The 13,372-nt window shown below is 36.3% G+C and overlaps 1 protein-coding gene across 2 annotated transcripts in view; it reads left to right on the top strand.

Moving 5' to 3' along the window:
* LOC123781597 (CD302 antigen) overlaps positions 1–13,372 on the top strand; it is a 120,904-nt gene that overhangs the window by 18,126 nt on the left and 89,406 nt on the right. For both annotated transcript variants that reach the window (XM_045781221.2, XM_045781215.2), the window contains exons 5-11: positions 4,638–4,748; positions 5,873–6,016; positions 8,358–8,549; positions 9,661–9,818; positions 11,648–11,758; positions 12,310–12,398; positions 12,547–12,716. In XM_045781221.2, the coding sequence (XP_045637177.2) occupies positions 4,638–4,748; positions 5,873–6,016; positions 8,358–8,549; positions 9,661–9,818; positions 11,648–11,758; positions 12,310–12,398; positions 12,547–12,716 (975 nt within the window). The remainder of the gene's footprint in view (positions 1–4,637; positions 4,749–5,872; positions 6,017–8,357; positions 8,550–9,660; positions 9,819–11,647; positions 11,759–12,309; positions 12,399–12,546; positions 12,717–13,372) is intronic.

The following is a 13,372-nucleotide window of genomic DNA, read 5'->3' as shown; positions in this document are numbered from 1 at the left end:
CATAAGACAAGTATTTTTATCATCATTTACAGGTAAGAAATTGGTGCTTAGGAATAAAATATCCAACATCACACAGCTAGGACGTACCAGAATTAGGATTCAAATATCAACATATATGATTCAAGAGCCCTTAACTTTTTACTATACTACTTTCTTCTCTTACCTATTTTTCTTTTCATCATTAAAAGTCTACTAGTCTTTTGTCATGCTTTCTAGGTAATGCTTTTTTCAGCCTTCCTTTCTTACTCACAGCTTTACCCTTTTCCTATGTTGTTTGGTATTTGAATAATTAGACCTCTAGAATGGAAATCCAACAAATAAGCCTGATGGGCTAGTGGGTGTCAATGGAATTCTTTTCCAGAACTCACTGAACCTTACAAAAAATATTGTTGAAAGTGAAAAGTGCCAAAAATTTAAGCCTCCTGGAATATTGACATTGAAAACTGATGTTTTCAGCGAAGGAAAAAAGTGTCCAAGTGTGACTATCAAAACCCTAACAATCTAATGATGCATTTGGAGGAATGAATGTTGCATGATTTCTTTATATATCATTTTTCTTTAATGACTCATAAAAGTAGATAATACATTAAATGATCCTGCTGTCCCCTAGGCCAGACACTCCCCACGTTTTATGTATATCAATAATTTCTAATGTTCCAAGCTCCTCTTTCACCATGAATGCTGTTTAAGCATATCGTAATTATTATAAGCTAATTATAATTGCTGGTTTCCCAAGACCCGAGCTGTACTTTAACATCTGGAGACTCAGAGTATCCAAATCTTGAAAATTTCTTGAAGTGTCTCTCCTCAGTGAAAAACTGCTATAGGTAAACATTGGGCTAAGAGAGTGAAGCCAACAAAAGTGAATCAGACAGAGATTTTGTGATCCAGGTGCTTGATCTACTTGAGGATATAAGAGTTGTACATATGCAGAGCATAATGGAGAATGTTATTCCCAAATGACTTCTGGTCCGGTAGCTAGTTGTTGGATAGGACTAGGGAATCTACTGCCAGAAAAAAGGCAGAAACAGTACCTTGAAAAGAAGTCCCATGCAATCTGAAAGAGCTTTCTTTAGTCTTTCTGCCTGCCCTGCACTTAGTTTTGTTTTGATTTTGTTTTACTAATACAGGGGCTTTGGAGGTGAGGGATTTGGTTTCCTTACACTCACTGGATTTTGTTGGGGAGTTAAGATTTCCCATGGCTCTGTCCTTCCCAGGGAACCTCTAATCACAGATTGATCCTAAAACAACAAAAGTGGACCCACCAGTCCCCAGAACAGGAATAGCACATCCCATTCTTCCTCATTTTCTTCCCGCCTGAGGGGTTATCCACTTTGAGTGGCCTCAACAGGTGCCCCAAGGCTAGGATACTTCTAAGTCAGGGTCCCTGCTGGCTTGGCCTTCCTGATGCATCAGAAGAAGTTCTTCTCTGGCTCATTCCAGTTCCATTATCATTATCAGGCCTGTAGTCTCCCTTGTGGGGAGAGGAATAGAAATAGAGGGTCAGGACTGAACAGGTTTTAGAGAGAGTGACAAATATTCTACTTCAGTGAACTCACCTATTTGATTTGATTAGGTATGGGTATTTATGCTAGCAATCATCTGTTTCTTGATGGCAAAGATGGCAGTAAGCCAATTCTCAAATTGGCCAAATTCTTGCTTGGATTGTATGTAGAAAAAATGTCTGGCTTTAGATTGTCCAGGCCATTAAAGAAATCCCTGCCTTTCATATTTGACCAACCTGGATTTTTTAGAATCCATTTCCCGTTCTCACTCACCTGGCATAAAACACATAAAGAACATTCCTGTTTTAAAATCCTATGATTTGGGGGTGCCCGGGTGGCTCAGTCATTAAGCGTCTGCCTTCCGCCGAAGGCGTGATCCCAGGGTCCTGAGATCGAGCCCTGCATCTGGTTCCCTGCTCCGCTTGGAGCCTGCTTCTTCTCTCCCACTCCCTCTGCTTGTGTTCCCTCTCTCACTGGCTGTCTTTCTCTCTGTCGAATAAATAAATAAAATCTTTTAAAAAATAAAAAAATAAAAATAAATAAATAAAATCCTATTATTTTATTGAAGAATAAGTCATCAATATGGCTCACAAACAGAACAGTGTAATGAAGCAAGTTAGGAACCTAACAGCTTCCAAAGTTCATTTTGTTCATTCATAAATGTGTACTTACCATGTGCAGATAAGTGATAGGATTATTCAGATGTCCTGCCGGGGATATCTGAAAAGTCTTCATGGAAGAAGGGAGGGTATTGAACTTGGGATGGGTGGGAAGGTTTGGTCCTCCATAGTATCTCCAATTAAAAATTAATAAAGGGAATTCTGGAATGTCCTGTGTGGTTGAGTCTGGAGTACCATAAATATGTCATAGTTTCCAAAACTTCTTCAGGAAGGCTGGAGAATCAACTGCTTTTACTAATGAAAAATTTACATTAGATTAAATCCTCAATTTGTATGCCATCACTTATGCTAACAAGGTGAAAGAAAAGGTTGAATTCAGAGTTCCTTTCAGCATTCTCCTCAAGCCATCTACCCAAATACCCACCTTTTCCTTCCTCGGAGTATCCTTATCATCTATTTCCTTGTGAAAAGTGAAGCAAACCCTTAGTTTCCCTTCCTTATACTTAAAAATTTATCTGTATCTGTTATTCCTCCAGTTTGTTCAAGGTTAACTCCTTCCCCAAAACTCTTTGCATCCACACCAGCTGTTTCTTCTCTCTCTTGTATTTTCATTGACTCTCACTCTACCTACTCTTCCCCAACAGGCCAAAAACTTATTTAAACTTCTACCATTAAAAAATACAGATAGAGAGATGTAGATAATAGATGTAGATATATAGATACAGATACAGATGTAGGTATATATCTCTCCTAGATCCTGAAGACCTGCCTCTTTCTTTCACAGACAAGCTCTTGGAGAACACAGTGTATCTTTGCAATTCACTCCTAAATTCATATCTGTTCCTCAGTGGAGTGGTAATTGAGCCTCTGTCCCTACCACCCTCTTTCCAGACTCCTGCCCATCCCTTTAACACTGGTGTCTGGATTATTGCTCTTGGGCCCTTCCATCTTTGCTGGTGCTATTTCTGGTCTACACAGAGGAGATTTTCCACTCCATGGGTATCAGTTCTAGTGGAGTCACCTGTTTTAGGCATTTAAGTTCTAAAGTCTGCAGAGTAGTCAAAATTACCCTCAAAAAGCCCTTGGAGTATAGATATGGTTTTCTATATGCAAATCACATAGATATATCTGATATATATAAAGGAACCAAATGATATATATCAGATATATCTGTATGATTTACATTAGAAAACATATCCGTATTTTAAGAACCATTTTTATGTATAATGTACATATAAATTATATAAACATATTAATATAAATTTATTTCTTTTAGAATTTTATAAATTATACTTCATAATTTATATAAAGGTTATCTTAAACATTAATATTTTATTGTAATAATTATAAATATAATTATATTTTATATATAGATTATATATATAATTTAATAACACATCATACATAATTCCCTGAGAGGAATTAAGAAACTGTTATCAAGTGTCTTACTGCTGAGAATATTTCAACAAATTTGTAGAGATTCCAACCAGTTAGCTCTTCCTGTTTGTCAGCATCATCCTTGTCTTTTGTAGACCATTTCATCCGTTGTTCTATCTGTTCTACCTAAGCCCCTGATATCTTCAAGTTCTTTTTTCATGATGTCAATGAAGTCTTACCAGGGTCTTGAATAATTTTGTTGACTTTGTTGATACTGGTGTGAAAATCCTTACAATCTTTTCATTCAATTTACCAATACATGTGGACCCATGCAAGCATAATTGCATCCATTGCTTGTGGGCATATGTATATTGAGTGTCATATTTGCAGTTAAGCCTCACTATTTCAATTATCTCTGCTTCTTTATCTTTGTCTTTTTTGCTGATGGCTTCTGGTTGTCAAATAAGGAATTTGAATGATACATCTCCACTGTAGCGTGTGTGTGTGTGTGTATGTGTGTGTATGTGCATGTCTGTGTGCATGTGTGTGTCGGGTTCTGTGTCTCCATCCTAAATATCTCCCTTGGACTCTAGAGCTATATATTCCATTGCCTACCAAACAACTCCTGCACATATTTCTGAAGTAGTATGAGTAACACTTTACCTTTTGAGAAATCCGCATTTGTTTCGGTCCACTAAATTGAAATCATCATGGTGGCAGGGTCTTTGTCTTGAGTTTTTTGTTTTTGTTTTTGTTTTTTGGCTTCTACCGGTTAAATAATATGTGCTTAGTGAATTTAAACTGTCAGTCTGGAATATAATCAGTTCTTCAAAATCTAGATATACAATGGAAACTGTTTTCTTCTGTAGCAGTACAAAAGGTTATAAATAGTGAAACAGCTATTCTGAGAAGATTCTGTGTTTACCTTAGAAGAAAGGGGCAGGTTAATAGGAAAGCAGAATTGAATTAACTTAACCAGGCTTTAGCTGCCTTTGCTGGATAGACAGCCTCCTACAGGATTCCTGCCTTACAATCAAGGCCTTGAGATATTTTTGCTATTAGTAGAAACTTAAATCTGACTTAGATAATAATTTAGGTCATTTTGTCACTTGTTAAAATTATCTGATTCTTACAGAAAAAGAAGGTATTCCAAGAATTTTCTGGATTGGTTTAAATCAACTATACTCTGCTAGAGGCTGGGAATGGTCAGACCACAAGCCATTAAACTTTCTCAACTGGGACCCAGGTAATCGCTCCCTCTTCCACCTACTATGCACAGAGCAAAAGCTTCAAAAAAGTAAATAAGCAAAAGCATCCCACTCACTGACAGCTTATAAAAATTTCAAATCTTGACAACTGTTATTATGGTTACCTCTCAGAAGAATTTTTTTCCCCTAATTCCTTCTTTATTGTGATACCATTATAGCCAATTTGAACCATACCATGAATAACTGAGCATTTGTCTCTAACCTTTACGGCAACCCTACATTTTTAAGTAACAGCAGATTAAGCCCCATCACATGGCTTAGAAGCTGTTCTGTGTCCCTTAGGTGACTTGACATGCCATGAGTAACCTGTGTTGTTTCATCTGCAGCTCAACTCCATGCAGAAATATGCTCTCATTTTAAAACTCTTGGGGTCTCCTATAACAGTGCTCAAGTACTAACAACATAATGGTTGTATTTTATTACACAAATAAATACCTTAATGAAAATTTTATAGTGAATAAAACAAACAAAATCCTACTTAGCCAAAAGATTTTTCTCCCCAAAAGAAGTTTAGATACCTTTTTTAAAAATAAAATCTTAGGCTTTTAGAACCTAAAAGTTAACACTAGCTTCAGTACAAAAGTATTCTGTACACATATAAGAAAAATGGGTTAAGTGCAATAAAATACCAATAGGTCATTTTAGTTTAATGGAATTTCATTATTAGTGAATAAATTCTCTATTATCTCAGTAAATAAAATCTTTAAAGATAATTTAACCTTTAGTTCAAGGTCTTAAGGGCATTACAGAGTCATAAATTGGAATATTTATTGTATAGAGTAGCAGATTAAGAGCTACTGTCCACAGAGTATGATATGGAAGTTGACTGGGGGCAGAGGTTTGTTTTAGATTTTTGATTTTGTTTTTTAAATTAACTATACTGTGTCATAGTATTTCGCCCTGTATCCTGTATTTTAGAAGGAAGACATATTTAAGCACATGGGTGTCCATTGAGCCTCATACATCTCAATTTAGTAGAAGGTTTTAACTATTTTATGAGTTCCAATAAAAGCAGAAAATTAGGAATTCAAATTATTTTTTCTAACCACTATTCTGGGCCTAAACTTCTCTTTCTAATTCTTTGAAAATTCTGCCCTTTAAGATAAGCCCAGTGCACCTATGATAATAGGCGGATCAAGCTGTGCAAGAATGGATGCCATGTCTGGTCTATGGCAGAGTTTTTCCTGTGAAGCTCAATTGCCCTATGTCTGCAAGAAACCACTAAATAACACAGTGGAGTTAACAGGTATCTTTTTCATTTCCTTGTGCAAGTAGGTCTTAAAATTATATTTTTGTGAAGTCAAGTAAATCCATTTCAGATATCTAATTCTACTTTTCCTTCACCCGATACTGCCAAAGGCAAACACTACTTCATTTAGCCCCTGTGGTTGGATATTATTGACTATATACATGTAAAGCTTTGGTTGATGTATCCCATAAGAAAGCAGAGGTATTCTAGGCAAGAAAAAGGTTTCTATTTACAGGTGGCTCTTTTTTCTTTACAACAATAGTGCTCAGAGTGTGGTTCCTAGTATCACCTGTACCTGTTCAAAATACAAAGTCTTAGGACCCAGCCCAGATTCTGTGGACCGCAGCAGTCTGTGCTTTAAAAAGCCTCCCTGGAGATGCTAATGCACACGCGGGTCTCATATATGACCGGCCTTTGTGAGAAGCAGAAAACAATGGTTGAGGGAATTCTTCTAGGGTTTCTAGCTCCTGCCCCACAATGCCCACCCCGGCTCTGTCCTTCTTTGCCAGGTGGCTTCTTCAAGTTGTTGTGTTGATAAATCAGGTAGAAAAGGGGAGGTGCAGAAGGACAAAATGTGTACACGGAGGGATTTGGTTATTTTCACGGGATTTCAGGGATAAGAGAAACACAGAACAGTTGAAGTTTCTGAGGTACAGAGAAACTTCAGAAGCCTTTGAAAGAATAAGAGGAGCACTAGGTGTTACACGCAAACAATGAATCATGGATCACTACATCAGAAACTAATGATGTACCGTATGGTGACTAACATAACATAATAAAATTTTTTTAAAAATTAAAAAGATGGACGTTAGTAAAAAAAGAAAAAGAAGAAGAAGAAGAAGAAGAAGAAGAGGAATGCCTTTACTGTCTTGCACAAGCCTCACCACCTACCTGGTATTTGATTAAATCCTTCTGAATGAGAAAAACTAATACTCAAAACTGGGAGGGAAAAAAAAAGAGGTTTTAAAATGTCTTGTTTAAAGAATGTTGGGGGAAGGGAAGAAAATTTCTTATCCATATAGGAGCATAAAGCTATTTTTTAAGACTAAAAAATAAATATATAGAATAAAGATTGTCAGGAGATGTTTTATTAAAATAACAGGGGAAAATGAATGTTCATCTTCCAAGTAGATTCAAACCAAATTTAGTCCATACAACAAACAGCATAATAGAAAAGACAGCACAGATGAAAATAAACCAGGGTGACTGATGATAGATCAAATAAATATGCTGTAGTAGCAATTATTAAGTAAATCATAATGTTTCCACATGATCGAATAATATGCATTTATTAAAATAACTCTGCCGGCAGGAAAATACAAGAGCAGAACAAAATGATATGCCTACTTATCATTTTAATCTTGTAAAAATATGTATTCATAGAGACAAAGACTAGAATAGGAAAATGTTTATTCTAAGTTCAATTACGGGTTTTTTTTCCCTCTGTTCCTTTATCATAACTGTAAAATAAAATAATAATAATAATAATAGCAAGTGCTATTTCAGAAACTTAAAATTGAGTTATCTTGCAAGTGCGAGAAGCTAACTGGACCTGAATTTTATCCTTAAGTGAAAAACAAACTGTTCACGTTTTTAAGATGCTGTGTTTTCATACAACAGACATTCCAAACAGTTCAGAATCCATGAAGTCTGAGTAATTGACTTAATTTCTAATTCTATTAAGAAGTATAGAAGTATTTTGTATAGTTTTATACCTCGATCTTTTTTCCAGTCTTTTTTGACCATCATCTGAGTGAGTTTTAACGTGGTCAAAACAAAGAATTACTAATTGCATGAGGATGTAGGTCTAGTAGCAGGAAGGAAAGAAGAGGTCCAGAGAGTCCCTGTGCCCTTTCCCTCCATCACTATCTTCTCTTTCATGTGGAGTTTATAAATGTCTGTCCTTTGTCCAAGGACACACATCCCCTAATCTGACCTTACATGAAAGGAGGCTGGACTTTCCTAACCACTCAAAGTCAGAGACTGGAGGTGAACCTAAAAAATCACATACCAAGGAAGAGATTTGTCAGGAACTGGCTTACCCCACACCATTCTTCTGTCTATTAGGACTAAGGGCAGTCCCTCCTCAAATAGTTGGAGCCTAATTATATAACAGATTTGTATCACATTGCAGTCATATCATTATCTGTATCCCTGCAGTCACTCTTATGATGCTTTGTAGAATGAAGGACCACATATATTCCTGTCCCTGTGCTATTTGACATCACATTCCCCAATTTTCCAGAATCCTAATGATTTAAGAAGGAAGAATTTGCAATGTTATTGATTCAAAATAGATGTATCTTTACTGGAATATAAATAGCTGCTTTTCCTGCAGATGTTTGGACATATTCAGATACACACTGTGATGCAGGCTGGCTGTCAAATAATGGGTTTTGCTATCTGCTGGTAAATGAAAGTGATTCCTGGGATAAGGCACATGTGAAATGCAAAGCCTTGAGCGGCGATCTCATCAGCATTCAATCTTTAGCAGATGTGGAGGGGCTTGTCACAAAACTCCATAATGGGGGTAAGTTTTTAAAATTATCCTATTTGAGAGGTGTAAAACATTCTAAATACCCCTATTTTTAGACTGTTGGTGGGCATGAAAGCTTATAATTTGATCCTTACAGATCAGCCCTGTCCAATAGAATTTTCTGCAATGATGGACTGTTGTATAATCTGTGCTGTCCAGTACAGCCGCCGCCAGCCATTTGTGGCTTGTGAGCACTTGAAATGTAACTGAGGAACTGATTTTTACTTTTATTTAATTTTAATTAATTTACAAATAGCCACATGTAGCTAGTAGCTGCCAGTTTGACAGTATAGCCAGTGATTGAATAATTTCCCTCTTCTCATAAGCTAAATGCTATTTAAGTTGCTCCAGATGCTTAAGTGATGATTATTTCACAATTATTTCACTTTTGTAATTATTTAAAAGCTAAAGACTGAAGAACAAAAGTATGGTAGACAGGCACTATTATAACCTCCTCCTAGGATTCACTGATGTAATAGCTAATAATAGACAGCTATTCTGTGTCAGCGTGGTGTTAATTGTTTCCCCTGGGAAGCCAGCATCATCATCCCAGGGCAGGGATGGACATCAATCCTATTCTAACTGGAGTATCTATGATTGTATTTGTAGAATTTCATTGCAGTTTTCCCCTGCTGTCCCAAAGTAGACTGTTCTTATGAAACCTTTCATAAACCAAAATGGCATAAAACAAAGAAGCAAACACCATTTCATAAAAACGAAAATCCACCTCAGAGTTCTTTCACTTAGTGAAAACAGATACATATGTCTTTCGTAAAAGTGAAGTGGCAGAAAGAGGTTTCAGATAGCAGAGGAAACCTGTATACCCCATAAAACAAGGTTTATCTAAATCAGATATCAGGAACACCTAACCTACAGATCCGCGTGGCTGTTCCACTGTGTACTCTGACAGCATACATACCCTGAAAAGCCCTTGACTCCTGGCCTGCCTAAATTATCAATATTTTCATAGATGAATTACATAGATTAATTTAGGAGCCATCGAAGCTCCCAAAACCCCATTTTCAGAATGCAAAAATCAGTAACAATATACATATTGAAGTATGTAATTGAGTAAAACCAAATAAATAAAATATTTTTCTTTTAGATGCCAAAGAAGAAATATGGATAGGTCTTAAGAACGAAAATGTACCAAGTTTATTTCAGTGGTCTGATGGTACTGAAGTTACTCTAACATATTGGAATAAGAATGAGCCAAATGTTCCCTTCAATAAGACTCCCAACTGTGTTTCCTATTTAGGAAAGGTAGGAAACATCCTGTGGCTTATTTATATTCTTATTGTATACCAAATAATATTAAGATGACTTTGGTTGGGATATTTGTGTTTAAGCCTGGAAAGCAAGTAAAAGGTAAGAGCCCCACAGATTGTCTTTCAGGAAGCTACTGGAAAAAAGAGGTAAATAAAACAATGACTAAATAAGCAATCCACTTTCTGTCTGAGAGTATCTGCTCTGGTCTGAAACACATGAAGGAAATCCATTAGAACTCAATTCTTGTGCCAGATGGATTCTAATAACCTGCTTTCTCTCTGGACCATCAATATATTTAACATATAGCCACAACTTAAGGGAAAAATTCCACCTTCTGAATTCATGTTCAGATTTTTATATTAACCTTACTTTGAGAAGGGAAAAAATATTTTTATTTAAAAATTAGGTCCAGGTACACCTGGCTGGCTTAGTGGAGCATGCAACTCATCATCTCAGGGTTGTGAGTTCGAACCCCACATTGGGTGTAGAGATTACTTTAAAAAAATAAAATCTTTAGGGGCACCTGGGTGGTGCAGTCGTTAAGCGTCTGCCTTCGGCTCAGGGTGTGATTCCGGCGTTATGGGATCGAGCCCCGCATCAGGCTCCTCTGCTGGGAGCCTGCATCATCCTCTCCCACTCCCTCTGCTTGTGTTCCCTCTCTCACTGGCTGTCTCTCTGTCAAATAAATAAATAAAATCTTTAAAAAAATAATAAAATAAAATAAAATCTTTAAAAATTAATTAATGCATTAATTAATAATTAAAAATTAGGTCTAATGTTTTTCAGAGAACATCTTTCTTCTGTAGAATGCTTAACTACTTATTGAACATGCTTTAGTTAAGAGTTCAAAATAAGATGTATGTTGAGAGAAAAGACATGTGTATCTTTATATTTTGTTTGTATCACTTTTCTAGGGACTCCTAATTATTTGGGAGGCTTGTGTCTCCCAAGCTTCTGGAGAGACTTAAGTGGAAGTAATAAACAATATGTGTATTTAGGAGTGTTTCAAAAGTAAAGATGTATCTGGAAAGGTGTCAAAGATGAATTTAGAAGGGTGTCACATTTTGTGCTCTATTTAAAAGGGTATTTAAGATGTCTTTGGTAGAGTGTCAGAGATAGAAATGAGATGCCATAGGCAAGAATAAACTGATAACATACCTAGACAACGTTCCAGTGTTCAAAACTGACCCTTATCACAATTGACTTGTTGAAATATAATTCAAAGAAAGCAGAGTGACTTCAACAAAATTAATGTTAAGTAGCATATTTGAAAGGGAGAACTTTGAAGTCTAAGATGAAGTAGGGTAGAAGGAACTTTTGATTCTGCAATTCTTGGAGAGTAGCTGTTCTAACTACCATGATTATGTTATATGAGGAGATTGAAATAGTGTGGTTGGTTGACATGTCCAAAAGTATTTAACCAATGGGCAAACTTTGGCCATACCCTGTGGAAGAAGACTTGAACACTGTCAACTGTGTGTAGGCTGAGTTCTTTCTTCAACTTCTGTACTAAATGTCCTTTGATGGCTTTATTGTTATTCTTATAAGAAAATGGAATTCATTTCCACTATGATCTTGAGGTGGTGCTGAAATAACAGACTGTGAGCCACAACCTTGCAGGCCTGTCGGGTAGTATTTTCTAGGAGTATGTTCCCAGAGGTAGTCATTCATTTTCTCTTTCCCTCCCCTTCCTCCTCCCCCTGCCCCTTGCTCACAGTTTTGTGAGAAGAAACTCTCTTGATTTAAAATAAGTTAGAGTTCAACTCTAAATATATGGCAAATGATTTCTCTGTGGAAAATTTTTTTTTTCTATTTTTAATAAGCTAGGTCAGTGGAAAGTCCAGTCATGTGAAGAGAAGCTTAAATATGTATGTAAGAAAAAGGGAGAACAAATGAATGATACAACATCTGACAAGATGTGTCCTCCAGATGAGGTATGTAAAGTCCCTACGTAAGTTTTTCTAAGCAATATTACACCTTGGTTAAGGATGGTAGGTGAGACTGAAACAATTCAGACTTGGAAAATAGAAGAAATGGCTAACCTCTGTTCATTTATGTTAGAGCAAATCAGAGGGCAGTGAATCATAACATATTGGCATTCTTACAGAAGAAAAAAAATTACAGGAAAAAGAGTTACCTATTCATGATTTCTATAGAAATGTATGTGATTATAATCCTTAATGCCGATGTCTTTACTTCCCCCATTTATCTTTTTCCTCCCCAAAATTAGTTTAACCAATAACATTATAGTCTTATGAGGAGCTAGGCCCTGGAGGTAAAGAGAAATAAAACACACCTTCTCTCTGACACAGGCTCACAGTCCTGTAGGAGTTATCTATGAAGTTGTACCCCACCTTCATCATGTGTATGAATTTACAGGCCATGTCCTCGATTTCTCTAAGTGTGAGATAGTATCAGTGTAACATAATCTTGCTTAGAGGGGGGACATTAAGTCTGAACGGTGTGATATTTCTCCACTGATTAGGGCTGGAAAAGACATGGAGAAACCTGTTACAGGATTTACAAGGATGAGGTCCCTTTTGGAACCAACTGCAATCTGACTATAACTAGCAGGTATGACCATCAGGAAACACGTACTGGTGAACTTTTAACTCTGGGTTAGCTTTACTAAATAAGTCTCCTAAGAAAAAGGTGCATCTTCAATTTACGTAGTAATTCAATTATTATAAAAACACTTACTAATTTAAATCTTGTTTTGTAGATTTGAGCAAGAATACCTGAATGATATGATGAAAAAGTATACTAAATCTCCAGGAAAATACTTCTGGACTGGCCTGAGAGATATAGATTCACATGGAGAGTATAGCTGGACAGGTGTTGGTGGAGTAAAGCAAGCTGTAACCTTTTCCAACTGGAATTTTCTTGAGCCATGTGAGTGAATTACTTTTAAAGTAGTAGAATATGATGATTTGTGAAATGCAGTATACCTCCCAGATATGGTCTTCACTTAGCTTTGAAATGTGAGGGAAATGATAGTCTTCAGAATGAGAGTCTGTCTGTGGAACCATAAATAGAAGCAGTGACTATGTCTTCTTTATTAAATCCTTGGGAGTTATCCCCAAAAAGGAGCTAAAAAACTCGGTTCTCAGAAATCACCCTCTAATGGCATGAAGCTAGAACCATCAATGCAAGTATTTTTTTTATCTTTTCCATGTAAGTCTCAAACAGAATCTAGAAGCTTCATTTTGAAACTTCACATTTTCATCTCTCTGCTTCTTAACTTCTTGCTCCAAAATTGAATGTGTTTATTTCTATTATTCCAAGTGGGTGAGAATTAAGGAGGCAGTATTGTTGGTATTATTTATTCTGAAAGTTAGTTCATCTTTCTTCAACCATCTCTAATCATTGACCATAATTAGCCATAGAATCAGAACATTTTGAACCAGAAAGGACCTCAGAAGTCCTTTCTGATTTGAGAGTTGAAAAGACAGAGTCTCAAAAAGGTGATTTACTTGACAAATGTTATCTGGTTATTGAATTGCTAAAATCCAGATCCCCTTATTTCTAATCCAATGCTTTGTAAAGGA

This window comes from Ursus americanus, chromosome 1 (assembly GCF_024610735.1).
Source record: "Ursus americanus isolate L20-20 chromosome 1, mUrsAme1.1.p, whole genome shotgun sequence".
NCBI classification, from domain to species: domain Eukaryota; kingdom Metazoa; phylum Chordata; class Mammalia; order Carnivora; family Ursidae; genus Ursus; species Ursus americanus.
The sequence above is the reverse complement of the archived record's forward strand: the minus strand, read 5'-3'. Positions and strand labels throughout refer to the sequence as shown.